Here is a 26,162-nt window from a genome sequence, read left to right as displayed (position 1 = left end):
ACATGAAAACACAGTGTTATCAGTACTTATTTTCATTCACAGAACACCTGAAAGATGCAATATCCATGGAGAAGCACTTAGTCTCCCAAGGGTGATTTTGTCAGCTCAATGTGTCATGCTGTTGCTGTACAGAATTACCAAATTCCATCAAATTTCATGGAAACAAGCTGGAAGAATTACACTATTTATTTTACATTTTCAGGATATAATTTCTACATGTAAAACATTACATCTGAAAGAAGATTGCAGTGTAGACTGCACTTAGTATTCATTTTTAAATAAGCCTTTGAAATCTCAGGCTTTTGACTACTTTAATACCATGTCCCTGTTCCAAATTAATCTGAAGAATGCCCCTGGGACAGCTAGATTTTCATGTCCTGTTGAGATCTTCAGAGCAATTCTCCATCATTATGTACTACTATAATTTTTTCTTTTGTACAAAAAGAGCTATTTCAGCTTGCATGCCGTATTTTCTTCCTCTGACAATCAAGCTGTTTTTACTTATGTTTACTGTGTGGTCCCTTGCTATTGTATGCTGGCTTAGCTGGGAAGCTGCATTTCCACCCTGGATGCCTTCCATGTTCTGATCAATTTTGTCACGCAATTTTTTCCTTGTTTTCCCAAAGCTTCTAGGGACTAGGTTAAGATATTTAATTATCCACAGCATCAACAATGAAATAGTAAAACTTTAATTTTTACTTGGAGTAAACAGCTAAGAGAAATACTTTGGGTATGGCACGTAGGACGTACTTTTAAATTTTTACAGTTTTTGTAAAGCATCTATAATTCCCTATCACAAACAAGGATTTGGGGCTGATGGATTCTCATAATTCTCATTCGGTATAATTAAAAGTAATCAGACATACAGAAAAGGAGAGATCTTTAATTGTCCCAATTAACAATCAACAGAAGAGGAAAGGGACTCAACTTGTGTAAGGAGAGGTATAGGCTGGATATTGGGAAAAATTTCTTAACCCCAAGGGTGGCCAGGCACTGGCACAGCTGCCCAGGGTAGAGGTGGATTTCCCATCTCTGGAGGGATTTGAAAGCCATGTGGATGTGGCACTTGGGGACACGGGTCAGTGGTGGCCTTGGCAGTGCTGGGGAGTGTTTGGACTTGATCTTAGAGGGCTTTTCCAGCACAAACAATCCTGTGATTAACTTCCACGAAAACTTCCTGAACTTGAGGCAAAAGCTCTATCATTTCTACTCTTGAAAAGCAAATTATATAGACAACGTTACAAAAAAAACAATGGCTGTCAGGAAGTATTAGACACTTGCATGTAACCTCTGCACCAATTCTAAACAAACTATGCAGCTGCAATGGAAGTTTTCTGAATCACAGCTCAAGTTCTTATGTCAAGGCTTTGAAAATGGATTAAAATACTTTAACATAAAAAACATTTAAAGCTTCTAAAGACCAAAGAATTTGTATTCTAAATTTAAAAAGACAAACCAAACTATTAGTAGACTCCCATTTCTAACACACTTTTTAGAATATACATCAAGGATGTCATAAAGACACAAACTATCCCCTTAGAACTTAAAATTATTCATCAGTTAACTGAAAGCATGCACAGATCAGTCACGGGGCATGCAGCATGCAGTAAATGGAGAGGAGAGGTTAATAACCTGGAAGCATAGGATCTGAGAATGTGAGAACAAGTTAAAGACAAGAGTTCCTCTCCATTGTCACTGAGGGTCGAGAAGCAATGCTGCAGCGTAGAGCAGTGGGAGTGGGGGAAATACAGTTTGTCCAAGACATACACATATCTCCGCAAGTGGCGGCAGGTATAACTGAAAGACAAGGGTAGAGGGAGACAAAACAGAAAAAAGAGGTGTTTTCCTTTAAGAATGCTAAGTCATGGGTTAACATCCCTGGCTTTTGTGCCAAGAGTCAATGGAAGATGCCAAGAAAGCAATGGAGCGGTTTGACATAAACAGTTTCAAGAAACAGAGGGATCTGTTTGCCCCTGTGCCCACATGCTGGTTCTGTCACTGCTGCACGGGGAATTTGCCAAGTCTCACACATTAGACACAAGAATTTGGGCTTTTGGGTGTGTGCATCATTTCTCTCCCCCTCCTGCCCCCCACTTTTTGCTCCCAGTATTATCTTAAGAAAAGTTTTATCTCTCTCAATAAATGCAGGAGACTGGCCCCTGATTTACAAAGGTTACCTTTAAAAAAGACCTAAGAATGTTCACAAAATTTAACCGCCTTTCATGAAAACTGACAGTTGACTTAAAAGGGACAAAAGTCACACTGAGTTATTGATCAATGTGAACTGCTCTTGTAGACTGGGATTTCAGTGGCAGAGCGTTCCTGTATTTAATTCTAGTTGCTCAAATGTGATGCTTAATCATAACAGAGTTACTCAATTAAGAACAGGCCCGCTTTTCCATGAAAAACTACAGTCACTTCTGTGAAGTAACTACAGGGCAAGCAATAAAACATTTCAAATTGATATTAAGCAACCCTGAATGCACCTGAGTAAGAGATATATTGCCTATGCCTATGCACAGGATATCCTCCTACTCATAATGGAAAGGAAAATAAATTCATTAGAGTTCACCTGCAACACACTGCATCACTGGAAAACTCTGAGGCACATAGAAAATATAACCTCAACTACCTTTTATTACAGGGTTTGTATAGAAAATACTTCACTGCATAATGGTGCACAGCCCAGGGTGTGCCAAGTACAATGATGTGACACGATGATGTGTCTCAGTGATCTTACAGCTGGACTTGGTAATCCTGGCAATCTTTTCCAACCTTAATGATTCTGTGATTCTAAGTTGTCCAGAAAGTGCTTTAACCAGCCCTGTATACTGCGAGACAAAAAGGTCAGCTCTTGATGGTCTTACCAGGCTCTGCTGTCCTCATCTGCAGCCAGGGGACATGACTCTCTCCAGGACAGACATACCCATGGAGTGCTAAACTGGGAAAGTTTCCCATGGAGATTTATGAAATCAAGTCTCTTCTGCTGATTTTGGCAAGAACCAACAACACCTGAACTCTAGGCTCCAGCACTCTCACCAAACCAAAAAACCCCATTGTTTCATGGCTTCATAGGTGGAAAATCGGCCCAGGGGTTATACACCCAACCACCTGCATTTCACAGGCTAATGTCCCTCTAAATCCCTATGTCACATAGTCACATGTGGCTGAAACACACTTTCCTGAGACATTTGTGTACCTTGGGAAAAAAAAAGGACAAAAAAGAGTGCCACCAACAGCTAATCGGTGCAATCAGTGGGATTCTAAGCCCAAGACTGCATCAAAACCAACACCTCCCTCTGCTTTGCTTTAAACAGCACTCACTGCTTGATTACATCAGTCCTATCTTTGCTCTGGAAGTTTAAGAAGAGATCCCTTTTGGCACTTCATTTGCAGACATGATAATTGTCAGGAGATGAAGAAGCTTCAAGGATGCCATTTCCTAAGCTTTCCTGCCTTTTCTGCTTTCCTGACCACAGCATGCTGTGAGCAAGGCTGGCTATTCTATTCACTCCATAGGCCAGGGATGGACAAGATAAAGGATTTACAGGGTCCCATACTAAAGAAAACCCTCAACCCATAAGCCTGCCCTTCCAGCTACCTGGAGAGGCCACATATTTTTTTACAAAACAGAAATAAAGAGCATAATTTAGAATTGTGATGCTTTGAAGATTTAAATGGTTCTAAGTCCACTGTTACCATTTACTATATTTAACTAGGCCTCTTACTAGAAAACCTCCTTCCAGCTATTCAATCTTGTTAGATTTATCAAGACATTGAACAGGTCTTCCATTGTAGAATCCCACCATGGTTTGGGTCGGAAGGGACCTTAAAGCTCATACACCTGCTCATCCACCTTAAATTCCCACCCCCTGCCATGGGCAGGGACCCCTTCCACCGTCCCAGGCTGCTCCAAGCCCTGTCCAGCCTGGCCTTGGACACTGCCAGGGATCCAGGGACAGCCACAGCTGCTCTGGGCACCCTGGGCCAGGGCCTGCCCACCCTCCCAGCCAGCAATTCCTCATTCCCAATATCCCATCTGTCCCTGCCCTCTGGCCCTGGGAAGCCATTCCCTGGTTGCTGTCCCTCCATGCCTTGTCCTCAGTCCCCCTGAGCTCTCCCTGGAGCCTTCTCTTGTGCACGTGAACACCCCCACCCCTGCGAGGCTGGCTCCACAGAGAAAGTGATAGCAACTATCTTTGACCCCTGTCATCATTCTCCATAAATGGGAAGAACAAGACTTGATCCCATAATCACCACCACCATATTCAGGCTTAACTGACCAGTGGGGTGAGCTGACAGCATGTGGTGGAGGAGGAGAAGTTTTGCCAAAATATCACCCAGAGGTTCTGGAGACACACCCAAGGTGAGAGTGTCAGCAGCACTGACCTCCACAGACCATTCCTATTTTCAAAGCTGGACTTGTCTGCTGAAACGTTTGATATTAAACTCATATCAAGAGCAATGCAATCCTGTTACTCCATGACTGTTCATAGCCACTTTGACCGGAAGAACTTAACATCAAATTGAAGACCAAGCATTTCTGTTATTAAATCCTCTGAAGTAAATCAGAATAAAATCAAGGCTTAAAAACAGAGTTCCTTTAAGACCATGTACATTAAGAGACATTGACATCAATTTTCACTGACTGCTTGTGAGTTTGAAATAAGGTTACTTGATCCACCAGAAATGAGGTTTCCAGCTACACCTACTTTTACATGTTACTGAAATTTTTGTTTTCTGCATGTTTTATGGGGAACATTTCTTTTACTTTATAGCAAAAGGTGATCTTCAACTACAAGGCAGTACTGAAATTTTTGAAAAACACTACTGCAAAAAATAAAGACAATCACACTTGATTTCAGGTGTGTGTGTGTGCGCGTGCATGTGTGCTATTCAGATATCCTGTTAACCTGGAAAACAAAACTGTAACCCACACTGAACTAAAATTCCAGTTCAAAAGACTGTAATCCCCTCAAATAGAAAGTCATCTGATCAACATTTTGAATTCTGATATGACAACAAGATAGTGTCCATTTCTAAAAGCTTAAAGCTAGAGTGCCTTGTTACAAAACTCTGTCAGGTAAATCTGGGCAAACTTGAGTTATCCCAATCAAAAAAGGTAACTATTCATATATAACAGTAAACTATCACTCTATTTATGGTAATGAAAAAAATAAAACTCCTCTCTTGCCTTCTCACTACACAAAATACACAATGATGTGCAACAGAAGTTTAAATTATGAACAAAATTCCGTATTCTCCATCAAAACTTCAAGTTACTGAAGTTATTTTAACAGCCATGAAAGCCACAAAACTCAGAACTTTCAGATCCAAAGCAACAGAGGTCAGCATCAGTATTTTGGAGACTAAAGTGCCAGGATCCTTTCTGTCTGGTACCTCCCCATTTCTCATACTGGATCAGCTGGGACCCTCTGTGACTGCAGAATATCAGCTGAATGGAAATACAAACATGGAAACCCACCAACATCTTTAAGATAACAGAAGATGCTCAAAACTGACAGGAATCATGGCAAAGCACCAAATTCAATCTTTATAAAGGCAAAAAGCAGCATTTAGAAGGCTCCAAGGATTTAATCTCATAGGTATTTTTATAGGTTTCTTGTTTGTTTTTCATTTTCTTTACTGAGGATGGAGAATAAAAAGAGACAAAAATTAAACAAAACACCAAAACCACCATAAAAGCTCACTTGCTAACCCTTAAGAATGTGAATTTTGGAGTAAAAATATACCTAAAGTAATTTGATACTGTAAGAGACAGCACAGAGAACCTGACATCGGTGAAGAAGCCTGTAAACTACCTGCTACCTGAGAATTTTTTCCTCTCATGTTTCTGACGCCCCTTAGTGGGTCCTTCTCTGATCATGGCACTGCCTAATCTTGCCCAGCAGCTGATATAGAGAGGGGAGGGAGGAAGCTGCAGTATTGGCTGACAAAAGAGAAAAAGAGAAAAGGAAAAAAAAACTAAAAGGAAAAAAACTCAAATAAACCACATTAGTCAGCCATATCAGACTCCTAGAAAAAGGAAAAAAAAGTTAATTTGCTCAAACGGATAATTGATCCTCCTTTTAAGTTTCCCCACCTTTTGAGCTGTTCTTTCCTCTGCCACCCTGCAAGAGCAGCCTGATCTCATCAAGAGGTGAATTCCTTCATCTGACTGCTGTGAGAATACTCTCACCCATTTACCCCAGTCTTCTGTAATCCTGGAGCTCTGGTCCTCTGCCTGAGAGCTTTTTAAATTTGTCTGAACCAGAAGTAGTTAAAATGAAGGCTGAGACTCTCTACTGTACTCACTGTTCACTGCCTGAAACCCAGGCACATGTACGGGAAACATGCAATTTCTACACATACAAAAATTAACCCAGCATATCTACATTTATTTGCAATTATGTGCAGATTTGATGAACGCAAAGAAAAGTTTTATTTGCTTTTTCTTACCCCAGTCAGTAAAGGTATTCTGATGACAGGAGTTAAACGAGAGCATCAAAGACACACTTTAAAACATATGGGAGTTTGATGCGAAGAGCCAGAGGGAAGTGAAGAGAAGTGAAGAGAATATTTTCAGTAGGAACCTACAACTTTCTAGTCCAACTGCCTGACCAGTTCAGGGATGACCAAGTTCAACCATGGTAAAGCATTAGCACAGGGTACCCAGAGCAGCTGTGCCTGACCCTGGATCCCTGGAAGTGCACAAGGCCAGGTTGGAGAGGGCTTGGAGCAACCTGGGACAATGGAAGGTGTCCCTGCCCATGGCAGGGGGTTGGAATAATACAAAACTAAAGGTCCCTCCCAAGCCAAACCATTCTGGGATTCCATGATGGACCTCTCTAGGAAGGCTGTTCCAGGGTTTGACCAACCTCTCAGTAAAAAAATGCTTCCTAATGTCTAGTCTGAACCTCTCCTGGGCAGTTTTGAACCATTCCCACCCATCCTATCACTAAATCCCAGGGAGAAAAGGTGACCCCCTTCCTCAGGAAGCTGCTGCAGGGAGCAATGGAGGTTGTGCCTCAGCCTCCTTCTCTCCAAACTAGGCCAGGCCAGACTCTTCAGCTGCTCCTCACAGGACATTCCTTCCAGCCATTTCACCAGCTTTGTTGCCCTTCTCTGGAAGCATCCAACGACCTTCACATCTTTCTCAGATGGTGTGTCCAGAACTGCACACCGTGCCCAAAATGGCACTGCAACAACGCTGAGCAACGGGGGAAAATCCCCTCCCTTGACCAACTTTTTTTGCTGTGCGTGATGCACGCCAGGATGCGGTTTTCTCTCTGGGTATGCCATGGCACAGAGGATGTCACAATTTCCCGCAGCTTTAGTTACCCCCTTGATCATGTGAAAGCCCTCCAAGCAACTTGTGTGAAACCAGCAGATAGTCAAAACCAACAAATAAGTAAGACTTTGTTGAAGATTCTTCCAAAGTTTCTCCAAAAATTTAAACATCCTAATTGGCCACTGAAATTATTTTGGTTTAGGTGATCATATCACTTCCAATATTTAACTAAAACTCCACTTTAATTCAAGAAGTGAACATAAGGCTACAGCCACAGACGAAATGTCTAGCAAAAATAAGACTTTGAAAACAAGAACTGCAGAAATTCATTATACGTTTACATTCAATTTTTTTCATTCAAAATTTAAGACTTGAACAAGACAACAGCACTAAGCAAAACATGCAAAGCCACTTATTTGTTTAAACTAGAAAACTGATATTTCCTCTAGTGAAATCAACTGTTATTTTAAAATAGGCAAAGGCAAAAATGTAAACAGCACCAGGCCAACATCTTAACGACACAGAAAGGAAGCAAGCTGGGCAGAGTATAGAAAAGTGGTATAAAACCAGTGTTCACTAACCCCTCTACAAATACAACCTAGGCTGAAACAGCATATACAGGATTCAAAAGAAAAATTCCCAGTTTAAGTAATCGTAACTCATAATCTTCCTCTTGGCACATTTTATTTTATGAGAGCTATAAATCTTTAACGTTATTGAGAAAAAGAAAGGTCTTGAAGACATACATGCCATGTGTATTAGCTCAGAGAAACTAGATTAATCTGCAGCAATAAAAAAAGCCAATTCTACTAAGCCTGATTAAATATTTAGGTCATATTGTTTCTGTGGCAGAATTTAAAAAATGCACAGCAAATATCATCTTTCCCTGAGCTTGAAAACTTAATCACTGTATTTTCAAAAGGCAGTTATGTTACAACACGACTCTACAGGAAAGTCAATATGAAAGTCTTTAAAAGAAAAATAAATGAAAGTATAAGCTAATTAAACTAGCACATGTTAATCAACACACTGAACTACCTCTGTACACGTGGGCAGAACGTCACAACATGCATTACTGTTCATGTTTGATTATTTGAGTTCTAGGAAGTCCTATTAGTCACTGCTCCTCTGTTCCCAATGACAAACCCAAGCAAAATACATTCTGTACTCAAACACCAAATATATGATAACAACAACTTATTAGATCATCCACTCCATGAGAATTGACTTCTGTTCTGCCTGATATGTCACCAATTAATGTTATTTCATAAGGCACAAAGAGCTGAAAGGAAAATAATATCTCTGCCTATATCAAGGCCAGATTGGACAGGGCTTGGAGCAATATGGTCTAATGGAAGGTGCCTCTGCCCAAGGCAGGAGGGTTGGAATGAGATGATTTTGACAATCCCTTCCTACCATGGGCCAGTCTAGGATTCTGTGATTCTTTGAACAGTAAAATACATCATGTACATCATGCAAAAAAGAATTTTGGATTGAACTTTTCATTTGTGTTTAGTACACTGCCACTGATGACATGATGAACTATGGTACTGATGAACCACAGCAGAAATCTAATTATCTATTTGTTTTTCAGTACCAAGAATACTTTGAAAGATCGCCATGCCCATGTTCATGGAAAGATGTTCTGGGCTTCTTCAGGGCGAATTTCTGCCACTATGGTGTTAGCACAGTTAAACTGCTGAAGAAATTCCTCATTTTTTATACAGTTTAAGTATTTTTTGAATTGTTATTCTTACATTAGAGTCACAATTAAGATGAAAAAGACCTTAGGGGGTCTCTAGCCCAACCTTCTGCTCAGAGCAGGGTTAAAACTGTATGCACACCTGAACAGAGGTTTATCTGGTTGTTTCAGAAGCCTCTGGGGGAGAGAACCTACAACTTCCCTGTACTGCTGTGCTAATTCTGCCATGACCATGAAAAAATGCATTTTCCCCTCAGCCTGGAACCTCCTGACCATTCTCTCATCTTTCTGCCACACCCTTCTGTACAAAGAGCCTGACTCCATCTTCTCAGCAGCCTTCTCATACACATGGGAATGCTGCTCATCCTTTCTGTGACCCCCCCTATCGTAGCCTTACCCCAAAGCCTTCTCTCCTCCAGGCTAATCAAGCCCAGTGCCCTCAGTCCACCTTCCCATACCAGCTCCCAGCCATCATGTGGCCTTCCACAGGACTCCCTCCAGTCTGGCAGTCCCTCAGCTATGTCTAGAGGCCCAAAACCTGGATGCAGTTTTCCAGATGTGATCCAACACAGTGGTCTTGTACGGGCACAAATCAACACACATGGCACTCTTGGATGTGTTTTACCAGGTCCTGTGGACCAGTTCTCAAGTAAGACTGACTTGATCCTTTTCCACTGCTGACACTTTCCTTCTTCCCTGATCCCCAGCTAATGTCCTCTTCTAAGTAACATTCTCATAGATTTCTAAAAATACTTCATTCCTGCAGGCCTTCTTTTCAGATGCAAGTATCCCTAAATTTATATCTTACATCATAAAGTGATGACAGGATTTTAAATTACATTACTGCAAAACAGCAGTTTGGCGGTGAGGGGTCACCATGGGGTTAAAGGTGCCATAACAACATAGAAAAGGATGAAAATTATTTAAATGCTTAAGAAGCGATTATTTGTGATAATGTGTCACAGATGTAAGTTCCCATGCCCTGAAGCAGCACTCTGTCACAGTACTGGCCAAATGTACACGAAAGCCTTATGAGAGGAGTATTATCTTTATGCGTGAAAGTATTTATAGTGAGGGAGGGCAAGGAAATGAAAGCCAAACAAGTTCTGGAGATGTCTGATAGACTGAAAACAAAATGAGAAATATATGAGATTCTTCTACAGAAAGGCCAAATTGCTTCTGTACAGATGAAGTTCTATCAGAAAGAACAAAAGGATTTATATATTAAAAGCAGACAGAAATAACTGATGACCCATAAGCAAAAAAGATCTAAAAGAGCTCAGAGGAAGTGTCTATTCAGTTCTGATGTTTCAGACAAAGGCGAAGGCTTTAATCACCCAGATGCACTGGTTACTTGGAAGGCACATATCGCCGGCAGCTTAAGAGATGCTACTATGGGAATGTTGTTTTGGAAACCTCCTGTGCTTTTATCCTTTGGCTAGACACTTGTGATAATTCACAGGCTCTGCGTGGGATTACAGGGATGCTACGACACCCTCATTAACACAGGCATTTGCATCTCCATCTGCCTGAACCTGGAAAAACCTGCATTAGGAGACAGCGGCAACAGAGGGCACGGCACACAAGGGCAGCAGTGTCTGAGCCCCACTGCCCCACCCACCCATCATCCATCCATCCATCCCTCATCCATCCATCCATCCATCCATCCATCCATCCATCCACCCACCCACCCACCATCCATCCATCCATCCATCCATCCATCCATCCATCCATCCATCCCCCATCCATCCATCCATCCATCCATCATCCATCCATCCATCCATCATCCATCCATCCATCCATCCATCCATCCATCCATCATCCCCCATCCATCCATTCATCCATCCATCCATCCATCCATCCATCCATCCATCCATCCATCCATCATCCATCCATCATCCATCCATCCATCCACCCACCCACCCACCATCCATCATCCATCCGTCCATCCATCCGTCCCTCCCTCCCTCACCCATCCATCCATCCATCCATCCATCCATCCATCCATCCATCCATCCATCCATCATCCATCATCTATCCATCCATCCATCCATCCATCCATCCATCCATCCATCCATCCATCCATCATCCATCCATCCACCATCCATCCATCCATCCATCCATCCATCCATCCATCATCCACCCATCCATCCATCCAGACCTCAGCACACAATTGAGTCACAGGAGCATGCCTCTACAAAACTTGATAGTAGATTTGTTTATTCATTACAAAACAAAGTGCACCTAGCTTTACCTAAAAGCCTGTTATTTCCTAAACTTGCTGAAGGCCATTACCATTAAATGGACTGAGTCATTCAATGGTTATAAAGACCTGCTGCACATTAAAGTTGTTAAATCCCGACTCTTTTGCCTGTACCTATAGTTTCACCCTCCATTTACAAATGTCAGATGATTAAATGTGCAATATTGTCTTTGAGAGCCACAAAAATGCCAGTGAAAATACATGGTAGTAGGAGAGTCAGAAATTTCATAGATTGTTATTTTCTATTCCCAAAATTCATTAGAAAGCCTATTTAAAAATCCTCACTGAAGTGTGGGGTCTGAAAGAACTGAAAATTTCCATGTGTGGTGGAAAGGAAGGAGGCATTTGGAGGGCACTGACACAGGTCAGTTGGGTATTACAGAGCCCTGTTTCCCTCCCTGCAGCCACTCATACCTATCCTGACTTCACACAAGTGGAGAGGGACACTAGTTCACTGCATTGCAGAGCTGGAAAAATACTAGACGTATATAATGATATCAGTTAAAATGTGAAATAAGCAGCAGCCTGACAAGGAGAAAAAATATAATTAATGCTATATTTCTGGCTACATTTTTGTTCCATACTAATGTTTACTTAGAACCATTTCAGTTTGTCAGATAAATCCTTAAAAGTTCATTACTCATTTCTTCAGATTACAGTGCATGGCTTTTTCTAAAGGGAAAATTTCTAAACAGGAAAGAGTACATGTTGTATCAGAATAAAGCACTAATGAGCCAAATACCCTGCAACTGAGGATAAATTACAGGTTCAAGCAAGTCATTATCTTGAGTCACCTCTATTTCTGTTAAGGAACACTGCCCCATAAATATGTTCCATTCAAAACAAACCGAGAAGACAAGACTGCAGTTTCTAGGATTCTACTAGAATGGCAAATAATAGTTTCTAAAAGACTACCAGAATTCCCTTGGTTTTTTAAATCTCAGAAAAATCTTATGCAGGACAACTTATTGGTTTGAAACAGTTTTTTTATAACACAAAATCTATAAAGATCACATCTTGCTATCTCTCAGATCCCTTCTGATTCAACCATTCTATGATCCCCACATTAGACATCCAAATCCCAAAAAATACAATGGGACACAACGCAGCAAATCTTTCAGTGGCCTTAAATTTTTTTCCAGCTAAAAGAAATCAAAATTGCATTAGCAGGACTGGAATAATCCTACTTGATTTCTCATTTTTGCTTCCTGTAGCATTAAACATGCAGAAAACTTAAGTGACACAACTCAGAACAGCCTCAGTCTACTCTGCAAATTCATCTGCAAAACAACACTGGAAGTCTATTGCAAAAATAGTTATTTCCCTACAGGTTTCCCCAGATATTTCTTCTTCTCTATAAGAAGAGATTTACAAGATCAATAGTTTCAATGTTACACCAAAACAGAACAGTTTATTTCCCCAATTTCAACACTCCATCAATTATAGAGTTTCCAAAGAGCTTATGTGGCACAGTAATGATGAAAGGGACACTCGTAATGATGAAAGGGCCACTCATAATAATTAAAGGTGTCACAATGGGGCCTTCTCCCTCCTAGCTCCAGCTCTGTGTGACACGTGTGATGCTCTGGATGCCCTGAAACAGGGTTCAATGCTTCAACATACCTCAATTCTATGCTGATTTGAATCGTCTGCCAGGCAGTGACTTGCAGTTTGTAAAACTCTGAAATACCACATGATTTTCTGGGATGGTGGAAGACAAATGAGCTGTAGTAGTGCCTTGCCCCCCAAAAATGACAGAATTATCTGGCTGGTTATTGCCTATAAGTCAGCAGAGACACAAAAATGGTCCATGGAAGAGCAAACTACCTTGTACAAAGTTGAGCTTTCAGAGTGGTGCATGTTTGGATACTAGATACCTTTTAAAGGCAAATCAGCAATCAAACTGTCATTTTTAAGGAGTCCTGTTGCCATTAACTGCAGAGCAGACGGTAAGATAGTTTAACTGCTCTGGTCCATGTGAGAAAACCCTGACACAGAGAGAAGCAACTGCTCCCCCACTATGCCTCCATAGCTCACACTGATCCAATCTGTCCATCTGGGGAGCCTCCATGACCTGTGAGCTGGGGGTCCTGGGCTGCAAACACTTCCAATGGCATGTGGGGCACTCAACTGCCCATGCCAGATGGGGGACAAGGGTATTACTGTCCCATCAGATGCCCACTCAGAATCCCCAGCAGGTTCAACCAGGCTTAAACCAAGTTCAATGATATTTCCATGTTGGAAACAGCTGATATCAGCCTAAAACCTCACCTCCATATGTTACACCCAGGCAAAAACAGGCGCGTACACATGGGGTACTGCTCTTCCTATTGACATAGTTAAAGCAGCATTTTAGTACATTTGACCACAAATACACTCAATTCTTAGTAACAAAGGATGCTTCTTTCCTCTTAAAAAATTAACTCATTCTATTTACATCCCTAAGTCATGCCAGCAAGAGCCCATTTGCTACTAATATTCTCTTTTCCCTTGTCAGAACAATTGTTGTCTTCCCTTCTGTCAGAGCCTTTCCAACTAATTGCAATGACACCTCCCAATTTTGGAATGGCTGATCAGCTTATAAGCTTCCCCACAGCTAATCTAGGTCAACAAGCTACTAATAAGGCCAGCATATGTTTCTTTTATTTAACACCATTGAGATGTTTAAAAATCGCTTCTGTCGACCAATAAAAGGCACCCCAGGGATTCAAGCCTCTGTGGGTTTGAGGAGTAACAGTGATAGAGCAGAGAATGAGGGGTATAAAAAACACTGCACACAAAGTAGGGAGCCTGTGCCTGTGGACAGCTCAAGGAAGAGAAGGCAAAGCTGCCCACGGTTTCACCAGGTGGCTCAAAAAGTGTCTCCAGGTGTCCCACTGCACACACAGCCTTGGCTACTGGCAGCCCACAGGCGAAAAGCAAAGCTCAGGCTCAGGGGCTTGAAGTTGCCTGATGCTCCATTTCCACAGTGTCCTCTTCCAAAAGCCTGCGCATGAGAATATCATGAAGGTCCTTTTTCTGAGAAGACATTAGTTTTCACTCTACTTGGAATGCTTAATAAAAATGGGATTAACACTTTTGCTGTACTACATAGGTGTCAAAAAAATTCTCATTATAAAGCAGTTTCTCATAAACAGAGTATAATTTTAACATAGAAACATAGAATGGCTTGTGTTGTAAGGGATTTTCAAGATCATCTTGTTCCATCCCCCTACCATGGGCAGGGACACCTTCTACTATCCCATGCCTCTTAAAGCCTTATTCAGCCTGACCCTGAGCGCTTCAGGGACCCAGAAGGAACCACAGCCTCTCTAGGCACCCTGTGCCAGGGCCTCCCCACCCTCACAGCCAGGAATTTCTTCCTAATATTCCATGTAACCCTGCCCTCTGGCAGAGAGAAGCCATTTTATATCCAGGCTAGACAATAAATGTTTTCTTTTCTGAGAAAATGTTAGAAACTATTTCAAAGTTAAGAAGCATTTGAGGATTTTAATTCGTATTTCTGAGGCAAAGTCAACCAGTCAGTCCTCCAGCCTTCCACTCTGAAGAGAATTTATTGCCAGAACCTGTATCTTACAGCACATGGTAAATACCACCCAGGTGAAGGATGGAGAGAAAAATCAATACATATTTTTCAAAGTAACAAATTCACCAGTCCAACTATCATAAGGCAATGTAAGTTTGTTGGGATGAGCAGGTCATCAGCTACTGCTTTAAACCAAACACAGAAAATTAAACAAGCTGGTCAAGTTGCAAATAAATAACCTGAAGCCATATCCACAGAAATGCTCTGCCTGTTTACCTCAGCGACATGAGGTCTGCATGGAAATAATCACGTACAGGAATTACTAAAAGCCACTGCTTCTATCAACAGGTTCCCCTAAAGCATGGAATTGGAGAGTAGGGCTGTGGGGCTTCCTGTACTGACAGTGAAATTAACATAAGCCTGAGGTTAAAAATCACATTTAGAAAATTTAGAAGGAAGATAGTCATACTGTTTTGATAACTATCATTGAAATAATTTCTTTCTAGCACAACCCATATGTGATTCAAAAGAGGACAAAAAATTATCTTTTATTTTTGAATAGCTCAGACTGGAGGTACTTGAGTTTCACTATCAGAAACCAGGGATTTTTGACTATTCCCCTCACGTTATTTGCAGAGGCATATTTTACTGCTTTAGTGAAACTGTTCATTACCCTAAATTCCTTCCTTTCTTCTTTTCTTTTGGCTAAAAAAGGAATAGGAAAGCTGATGCTCAGAGGGTTCATGATTGAGCAGTACAGAGCTGATGCTTAAAGGGTTCAGTATTTAAAAGCTCTGGCCACAGGGCACTAATTCCAGGCAGCTTCATAGTTTATTATGTTATAATTTAACCTGTGAAGTCTCTCAATGTCTGCTGCCGTGGGAGCAGGAGCAGTCCTTTTCTCTAGGGCCTGCCATTGTGAACACTTCCCTGGTATGATTAAAAGATCAGTAAACTGAGATTTAATTTAATGGCCCAATTAGAGAGGAAGATTTGAACCCAGGTTGTAAAACCCTTGCCTACTGATCATTCCTACAGTACCATTACAGCCTACCCAAGCCCAGGCTCCGGGTGTCCATGGTGTGATACAAAGCTGTGTGTTTCAAACCATCCCCAGAGCTGTGCAGCTCTAAGCAACATAAACCCCACGTTCCAACAGTACCAACAGAGAAGCAACAGAGGAGGTGGAATCATTTTTCATGTTACTTGTTAAAAAATGTATAGGTTATAAATCAGTCACTGAACATCTTACTAGCATTATCTTGCTTTTTGATTACTGAAAGCTGACATTCCTGGAATTAAAGAGCCTTTCAAAATAAGGTTTCCTAGTGTCAAAGGACTTCAACTCCCAAATCTGAAACAATTCTAGGAAGTTTTTAATCTGAAAATCTGCTCTTATTTAACCCCACTCATTTCCCTGCTGTAAGAAAGATGCCAAACGATGAGTTTAACAAAATTACTGCATACTCTATTCACCTAATTCTATTTGCTTAATTTAGACATCTCAGTTGAAGTCTAAAATGCCAACTTAGCTCAAATCTCATAATTTAAAAATCACAACTCCTGTATAAGAAGAAACACTTCTGCTCTATACCCACATTTACAAATGAGAATTAAATTAGAAAGCAATCAAGTTTGAAGCATTCATGCAGCAATCTGGATAATGCTTCCAAGTATTTCCCCAGAACATACACCTTTGATTTCATGAACTCCATCTCACTAGTCCTCTGCTCAAACTATCCCATTGTTAATCTCCAATGGTAGAGGAAGCTCTCTGCTAAAGAGCTTCCCAAAAGCACTGTGGACATCAAAGAAAAAAAAAGCAGGAAAAACAGAAAGCTCAGAGTCTAAAGTTGTGTGGGAGACAAATTTGTTTATCTTCCTATGTGAGCAGCCTAGAGAATTTTGAGCCAGCAATTCCATCTCATTATTGGCACTGCTAAATGATATTACTAAGCAATTGGCAAATTTTAATTTCATCACATTCACACACTGACAATTTCAGATTTTTCAGTTCAATGTGGCCTCTAATACATGGGTCAGATCACAGGTCTTGCTGCTCTGTAAGTATTTATCTCCTTAGTTGAAACACAATGATTCACACAAATTTGCCTGAGCAGAGAATGGATCAAGAGCAGCCCTGGGAGAAGGACCTGGGGGTGCTGTGGGTGAGAGCTGGACCTGCCCCAGCCTGAACCCCCCTGCCCTGGGCTGGTCCCAGCGTGGGCAGCAGGGCAGGGGGGATTCTGCCCCTGTGCCCCTGGGCTCAGCTGAGACCCCACCTGCAGAGCTGCCCCAGCCCTGGCTCCAACAGCACAAGGACTTGGAGCTGCTGGAGCCAGTGCAGAGGAGGGCACGGAGATGCTGCCAGGGCTGGAGCCCCTGTGCTCTGGAGCCAGCCTGGCACAGCTGGGGCTGCTCACCTGCACAAGAGAAGGCTCCAGGGACACCTCAGAGCCCCTGCCAGGGCCTCAAGGGGCTCCAGGAGAGCTGCACAGGGACTGGGCACAAGGCAGGGAGGGACAGCAGCCAGGGAATGGCTTCCCAGGGCCAGAGGGCAGGGTTGTTTTGGGTATAAGGAAAAATTTAAAAAATCAGTTCCTTTAAGTAAAACAGTGGACAGGGTTTCAAGCAACCCAGTCTAGTGGAAGGTGTCCCTGTCCATGGAATGGAAGGTGGAAAAAGACGGGCTTTATAGGGTCCATTCCCACTGAAACTATTCTGGGATTGTATGAAATACATTGCAGTAGCAATTCATTGTTCCTGTAGAAACTCACACATTACAGCTTAAAGACAATTTTCTGTTCAGCATAAACAGGGCTTGAAAAGCACTGTTTAAAGTAACATCCTGTACTCTTTTTCCTAAACAACAGTCATAAACATTTTTTTTCAGGAAAATCCCATCAGACTTCTTTAAGAGGAAACCATAGCAAAGAAATTAAATTACTAACATAGAAAACCATAAAGCAAGTAAATAGTTTGGTGGGGGAGCTGAAACTTCTCAAATACAGCAGTATGTATCATCAAGGATAGCAATTTTTACAGTAGCTTAAGAAACATAATCAACCCTACAAAAAGATGAAGACTTTTTTTTACTGAAGAGTAAAAAGGGAATTCAGGGCTTCATTCTCCTCTCAGATGTGAGGAACTACAGCAATGCAGTCAGACTTTACAAGCACTGATGTTTAAGGACACCACACACAACCTATTTAAAAAAAGAAATAACAATGTTTACAACTGGTACATAGGCCTCCAACTTTGCTCTCCAAGTAGGTACAGCAGGGCTGTGATGACACTCAAAGTACAACCTACTGCATCCCACAGCATGCACAAGTTACAGAGGTCTCTGATCTGTACCCCTTTAAAGCACACATTCTTCTCTAATTCCATTAGACTCCTACCAGCATCAGAATTTACACAACCTCCTTCCTCATTCATTCCCTGAATCTCACTGAAACCTCTGTGACTACAAAAGAAATCAACACAAGTGCAACCAACAGAATTCTTAGTGTCTCACATAGCCCTGCACATGAGCAGCTGTAGTGGTTATGCAGTAAAAAAGGAAAACTGGATGGTGTTTATAGCCCCACGAAGTCATTTGATGTTAAAAGTCCACATCTAATTAGTGAGGTACATGGCAACCTCTAGTGGCATATGCCTGCTTAGGAAACAGCAAACATTCCACAGCATGAAGCTACAGGAAAAACATTTGCCTGAAGTTATCAGCCCTCTTATTGCCACTAATTTTATTAGAATGACATGGAGAGGAGATGCCAGAACACAGACAATCTGAGGAAGACCCTCCAAGTGTTACATATACTACAGCAGTCAGGCAAGCTGCAGAAAAAAGAGATATCATGAAGGAAAGCTGTTGCAAATAGGTAAAAGGAATTAATGCCAACTGACTTGCAGTGTTAAGTGACAAACTGAATACCTGCACTACTATGCAGGTACAGTTAAATATAATTTTAAGATATTACAAACAGCAGCACTCCACAGTGCAGTGCAGTACAGCACTCAGCAATCTGCTGATAAAAAGCTCTGAGTAATTAAACACAAACCCATGGTAGCAGTGCATAGAGAATCTCAGAATATTCTGCGCTAGAAGGGACCCACAAGGATCATGGAGTCCAACTCTTTAGTGAATGGCCCAGGGATCAGAAAAGGCAAGGATTTCAAAGTCAGGGCAATCTACAACAGAGGATATCCAATACTAAGTGAACCCTGGATCTTACTAGGAAACATCTATTACTTCTATTTTTAACTTCCAGCAGCTGCTTGTGATAGATTTACACAAATCACACAATTTTCATGCTTTGCTGGAACGTGATACAAATTACCCCACATTATGGAGTTGTATTTTACTGAGCTCTTAAGTTCACTACATTGAATATTCCCAGCTCATTCTTTCACAGAAAATAGTCTTCAGAATTTAAAACAATTGGCTGTCTCTGCTCAGAATAGGATTAGGAAAAAGCCTGCATGGAAATGGAATTAATTCTCACATTAAGGAAGGAGTCATTAGAGCATCTGGTGAGGTTTAAATTATGACTGTCTATTCAGTTGTATTGCTAAGCAGATTTTAAATGTTTCAGAGCTACTTAATTTAGAAACCTATACCCTGAAATACTTCATGTACTATAAAGTACTATTTTGTTTTTCCTTCTTAGAAAATGCTTTCTGATTAAGATGCTTGTACTCTGATGGTGAAGCAGAATAGGAGGATAAATATATATATATATTCTGCTTTGGCATCATGGAACAAAGCTGGGTCCATCACTGCTGGCAAAATTTAGTAATTGTGGATAACAGACTTCCTAAGGTAGAAAAAGGAGGAACCATATATGACTTAAATACCAGCCCCTTAAGAAATACATGTATTTGTACTGCTTTTCTTGGTAACTGAAACTTCATAGCAAATCTAGTGTATTTTGAGAGAAAATCAGGTTAAAATACTCCCTCCATTGTGATTAAACCTGCCAAGGAACCCAGAGCTGTAAAGTTTCCGAGAAGAATATGCAGTAAACTCTAACAGGAGACAGGCTGCTCCTGGAACTGGCTCTTCCTTCCAGCCTGCCCATGTCCTAGTCCCACAGGACACTTTACAACAGATTTTAATACATTTTTAAAGTTATGTCTTTTGATTTACAAGCAATCATGATCACAGCGACAAATTAAATTCCAGTCTTGGTGGTCATTTTCCCCTACTGTCCAGACGTACAGTTTTCTAACTCTAGAATAATATCCTCTTCCCCTAATACTCCTCTTGTTTTTACTGGTTCTGTTTCAAATCTAAAGTCACCTCTTTCATTACAATTTCCACTTATAATAATATGGAGTGCCTGGCTACAATAAGACAGAAGCTTAAAAGCAACAGCATGGAATGCCTTTGGACTACTTAAGAATGTCATAGTATACATAATAGAGCTCTTACTGCCTTTGTTTTGCTTCTTCAGCTGATGAGTATGACCATTTTCTCTACCAACCCTTACATTACTTCCAGGCAGAACAATACAGCTCCAATTCTGCCAGCACCAAATGGCTGCTATAGCTAGCATCTTTCTCTCTTCTGTCTTATGTCGGACAAACATAACTAACATACAATTCTCCAAATGCACTGAAATCTCAGACTAATTTATAGAATCATAGAATAGAACTATAGAACCATTTAAGTTGGAAAAGCTCTCAAAGACCATTGAGTCCAACCATTCCCTCAGCACTGCCCAAGGCCATCAGTGACCCACGTTCCCAAGTGCCTCATAGCTTTTAAACACCTCCAGGGATGAGGACTACAACAGCTGGACTCGATGATCTTACACTCTGACAGAATTTCCTTTCCCTGTTTTCTGCAATTCAATCCTTTGCCTTCTTTCTGCACCCATCAGTCAAGCAGCAGAAAAAGTCTGTCCACCTCCAATAAGAATACCACAGCTAAAAATCAAGCAGCAGTGTTAATGCTGTAACTATTTAGGTTGAGAGACATTATGAATAAGGCTGCAAACATTAGAGGATCCTGATCAAAAGCTGCATGAAACGAGTGAAAGAGAAATTCCTGGGTCTCGAGACTAGCAAGTAACTGCTTCCTGCCCCTAATATACCCAGAAGAACACATGTCACTTTGGGCTGCAGAAACAGCCATAGAATAAACAGAACAAAATCAGAACCCAGAATTCTAGGAACAAGCTCTGAAGTGGCAAATGAATTATCACAGTAAGAACCAGACCAAGTTTTTGAGTCAGAAAATTGTATCTCACACCACACCAGGATCTCTGATTTCAGAACATTTCAAAGGCTTGGAAAACTCAGACCTCAAGTCTATGATTTGAGAAATAAGCACAGCAAATATTTAAGACAATGTCTGCGGCAAGTAAGGGGAAAATAGCTCCATTTCAAACGGTGAACCCTCTTTACTTCTGCCAAGGGTATGAAAAGAGGGCAAGTGTAAGGCAGGTGAAAGGAAACAACACAATGGATTCACTGGTAACCTGTCCTACTTATACCACCAACCATTTTCAAAGGAGAAGTGTCTTGGAGAGAATTAAATCCTTAAGAACAAGCTGTATGTCATGTTAACCCAGTCCTTGACAAAGTGTACAGGTACACAATTATTATTTTTGGCACGCAGTCTGTACCTGACAAGCCCTGTAACAATTTCTTCCAGATCACATTAAAAAGGACCTTCCTAGTTTCCCTTGGAGCGTGGAGCAGGGCTGGCTGCCAAGATGAGAAGGATGCCTGGCGCAGGGTTATCTGCCTTTACAATGTGCTCTGCAGCACAAAAACACAATAGGAAGGACCAACTTCAATATCTGCTTCTTCAAAGTTCTGGCCTTGTTTAACAAGCAGAACAGATATTGACTATTGACTACTATACAGGATAATAAACTTAATCATTTGGAAAGCATAGATTTAGGCTTTATTGCCCATATTTGCAGGGTATTGTCACAAAATGATCATTTAATTACGTCTGATTTTAAAAATAGACCTTTTGCCAAATATGTAGGGAGAAATAAGTAGAGCATCCATGCTGTGTAGCACTTGAGAACCACCACTCAGTGCATTTTTATAATAATGAATACATGACTGAATTTGCAATTCAAACAAAGCCCTGAAAATCTTCTGTTTTGAAGGCAGGTATTGAGCTGTTCCATTAAAAAAATCGAAAGGCAGAAGTTTCTCAGACAGAGAAACTAGTATTTTTACTGTCCATTCAGAGCAGGTTCAAATATAGAGCAAGTAAGATTTCTTCTGGGATTATTTAGTTACTCAGTTACCATTTCTGCTGTTTAGTTCATTGGTATCTACTAAGGCATATAAAATTAATGTTTCTGTACTAGTAAGGCATACAAAATTCAAGCTTCTCTATTCCAGAGTTTCATTAGAGATGATTTTCCAGCAGAGTCTTTATATTTACCTGATGATCCTCTGAGCAGCATACTGATGAAGCGAGCGGAACTGTGCCGACATATTTGCTAAGGCTGCCAGACAATTTGTGTGAAGGTATTTGTCCTGTCAGAAAGAAGAGGAAAGATAAAAAAACCCCAACACATCAAACTGTTGGTTGGATACTCACTGACACTTCTGGCAGGAGTAATATACGTTGTTTTTAAAGCACAGGAAGAAATGCAAAGCATATATACTCGGTGATGTTCGAACATGTGTTCTTAAAATATAAGGCTTATAAAAGAGTGATTCCATACAAATTTCAGAGTGTATACATACATATATGTATAGGTATGTATTTGTCTTTCAATGTTCATTTACAGTTGCACCACAGCCGTAACATATACACAAAGACATTTTCCTCCTCTCTACCTTTTGCTCTCTCCCTTTTGTAGTCTTATGCTAAAACTTCCTACTTCATAACTTGTCTTCCTCTTGACTCTTTCACACCTTTCCATATATCCCACAACTACAACCATACCTTACTTCAGAGCACTGGTCCCCATTTCAGCATCCCCGAAACCATTTGGCCAGATAAGCATTTATCTGATGGCCCTTTCAAAGTCAAAGGTTCTCACAGAATGAAACTTGTCCACTTATCCAATCCAAAGGGGATTAATTTCCCTATTCAAGTCTAAAATATTCATTTACATAACATAACAGATTCTAAATACTACGAATATATGCCAAATTTGTTCTCATTCCTTCCAATTCTTTTTATCATAAAAGTAACATCCTTAGTTTTTGCAGTTTAAAATATATTTAATGTTTTGGCTACTGTTTAATGTAAAATATTCTGTGCCTTTAACTGTTGAAAATATTCAGAAGTGCATGATACTATGTTTGTGTTTGCAAAAAGGTAAAAAAACTATTGTGCATTGAAAAATGCACAAAATCAATCTAGGCTATAAGGCTCTGAAGTTAAAGCAGTTTTGCTTTTCCAGAGCTCAAAGAGGTCTTGTGGTCTAGTCCCTGTCACACTTCCTAAAAAACTAACAATAAATAGACCTGAAATTCCCACTTTTAAGTCATTCAGAGAGATAAATAGCCTATAAGGAATCACTTCTTCTCATGAAACTAAGGAACTCTTTCTTCTCAACTGAAGACGGGCTTGATGCCTGAATGAAGGTCTTTAGAGAAGCATACGCAAAGAAATGGAAGACAAGACAGAAATTGTGTTTCAAGTTCACAAACAGTTAACACAGCTGAGCTATTTTCTTCCTTCCTGCAAAACCAGATGCCAACTGGTTGCAATAGAATTAATAAAATCCCACCCTCTGTTTGAAATTGAATTCAAGCTGCTGAGGTTAGGAATTCACAAGTGCTCAACACAACTCTTACCCTTGTCCGTGTCATGTTGTACTGGATGGTTCTTATCACAACCAGTATCAGAAGACTCCCAAGTGAGATCTCTGTTAGGACACGTTCAGCATACCAAGTAATGTTTTTCAGTATCTGCAAAAAGAAAAAATTAAAAGAAAAAGGCTCTTCAGCACCTAGGTCTGAATAAGAGCATAGGAAACTGTCTGGAGTCTCAAATTCTTTAGGACATGAAAATTAGTTTGTACTCCAAAGCATAATTAGAACAAAATTAACAAAAAAAAAAGTCAGACCTCTGCAGCATTATCACCTTGTAGATCTCATCATCTTTAAGTCATATGGAAACACAGCGAGTGTAGAAAGATGATTACATTTGGCACTTTGCTACTTTCTATGCCCTGTGCCACCACACTTACATACTCATCTTTACCCTTGACACTTTATGAAGTCTCCATTTACACCCAACACACCTGAATAATTCTGCCAAAGCCTTGCCATTTTCCCTCATCACTGGCTCAGCAAGAGGCAGCACACAGGAGCTCTGACTGATGGGCAAGAGCACTGAAGGTCAGGGGCAGATCAACAGTGTGTTGGCTTCACACTGAAGGCTTTTCCATTAAAAGTATGAAATTTCTTCCCCTAATACTAAGAGAAAGTCATCAGCTAGAGTAAGAGCTTCGTGTCTTTCACTGCCCTCCACTATTAGGGTGGATGAAGTTAATCACCATTTCCAAGTTTATTGCAGAAGGAGAATCAATCCACTCTTGTAGCCAGCCAACCTACATGGAGGAAACACATGTACCCAACACCCCGCCTTGAAGGACTGGTAGAAATGACTCAACAGGAACTGTCCTAAAAACATGGAAAAGATTCTCTATAAATTCAGGGTTATTCTCAGTCAAAACATAAATATTTTTAACAAGGACTACTGCACACAAAGCTATTGCCCTGTGTAACTTCAGAGAGAGAAGAGAGACTGCAGGAGAGCTGCAGAGGGACTGGAGAGACAAGACACAGGGAATGGCTTTCCAGGGCCAGAGGGCAGGGACAGATGGGATATTGGGAATGAGGAATTGCTGGCTGGGAGGGTGGGCAGGCCCTGGCCCAGGGTGCCCAGAGCAGCTGTGGCTGCCCCTGGATCCCTGGAAGTGTCCAAGGCCAGGCTGGACAGGGCTGGGAGCAGCCTGGGATAGAGGAAGGTGTCCCTGCCCATGGCAGGGGGTGGAACCCCATGATGAACTTTTAAGGTTTCTTCCAACCCAAACCATTCTGTGAGTCTGCACCTCTGGAAGCTCTTTCACAGTACAACACACATTTGAAATAGCATCCTTATTATGATTCATATTTATTGGTAAGCTTAAATATGAAAATAACTTTTTATTTTATATGAAGAGATGAAATAAAATCCAGATCCTTGAAATAAATTTAAAACTAATTTTTTAAAAGCATCTCCACTATCACATGCTGCCCAGTACCTGGCTCTTTGTCAGCGCCTTCCTATTTCCCACAAGGAAGCTAAAATGAAGCCAGTGACTGTAGCCTATAGATGGGGAAAACACTAATTTATGGCGAGGGTGACAAAACATCCCCAGGTACAAACTGAGGTGTAGTAAACACCTTTTGCTAAAAGGATCAAAAAATCAGTATAAGGGGAAGACAGAAAGACTTGAGAGGTATTTAAGAGGAGAATGGTCAAGGCTGAGGAATGAATAGGAAACATGAAATCACTACAAGAAAGGTTTCCACAAATAGCAGGCGATGAGTGGATGTGGAAACCAATATAATTTCTGGTTATAGCAAGTTACTAATACTATTTTAAGACAAAGTGATGATGGTATAAATGAAAACAAGTCATCCACGGAGTTTCAGTAAACAAGGACAACTAGCTGGGATGAACAACATTGATGATTTCAGGAAATGCCGGAAAGACAAAGCAAAATCCACACATATTTTCACAAAAAAAGGCAACTGAAAATTTTAAAAGCTGTTAGTGTAAGTAATTAATGAATCGCACGTATGAACTTCACTTCAAGAAGATACTCTGCTAGTGGAGAACTTGATCATCCCAAGGCTGCTAAGCATAAACATATGGTAAGATACAGCAAGTTCACGGGTTACTTCACAAATGCAAAACGCTATCGTAAGTGTAGGCATCCATCCTGGTTGCCTTAATTATAATTTCTTAATAACAGCCTATTTATGACGATGTGAATATACCTGTTCTCAAGAGAAGATTTTATATAAAGAAATAAATTAACCCCTTCAACAAATACCTCAAGCAAATATCTCAAGCTCAAATATCTGAAGCTCAGCACTGAAACCTTCCAGAAGAAAAACATATTGTTATATGAAGAATACAGTACATGATCATTAAATAATGGTTACTCTCAGTAATACATAAATATAGCAGGGATAAGTTGTGGTTGCACATTTAATTTCCTGACTTTTAAATGCTTCTTGAAAATGTAACAGACTTTTTAAAAAATATAGAGATGAAAATGGGTAGTATAAAATACTACTTGTTTTGACATGAAACACAATGTAAATTGAAACCAATAGTACATAAAGGGATGTATTTCCTGATGATTATTGAAGAAATAATTTCACTCAATTTGCT

General features: G+C 40.7%; 1 protein-coding gene across 3 annotated transcripts in view; it reads right to left on the bottom strand.

The window, feature by feature from the left end:
* Positions 1-26,162, bottom strand: part of DYM (dymeclin) — a 210,978-nt gene that overhangs the window by 92,501 nt on the left and 92,315 nt on the right. For 2 of the 3 annotated variants that reach the window (XM_084224955.1, XM_084224956.1), the window contains exons 12-13: positions 23,567-23,680; positions 22,197-22,291 (exon numbers count right to left, since the gene is read on the bottom strand). In XM_084224955.1, the coding sequence (XP_084081081.1) occupies positions 22,197-22,291; positions 23,567-23,680 (209 nt within the window). Of the gene's footprint in view, positions 1-1,632; positions 1,798-22,196; positions 22,292-23,566; positions 23,681-26,162 lie in introns of all 3 variants that reach the window. The other variant, XM_084224957.1, reaches the window with a different exon arrangement.

The sequence above is a fragment of the Fringilla coelebs genome, assembly GCF_963513975.1.
Source record: "Fringilla coelebs genome assembly, chromosome: Z".
NCBI classification, from domain to species: domain Eukaryota; kingdom Metazoa; phylum Chordata; class Aves; order Passeriformes; family Fringillidae; genus Fringilla; species Fringilla coelebs.
The sequence above is the reverse complement of the archived record's forward strand: the minus strand, read 5'-3'. Positions and strand labels throughout refer to the sequence as shown.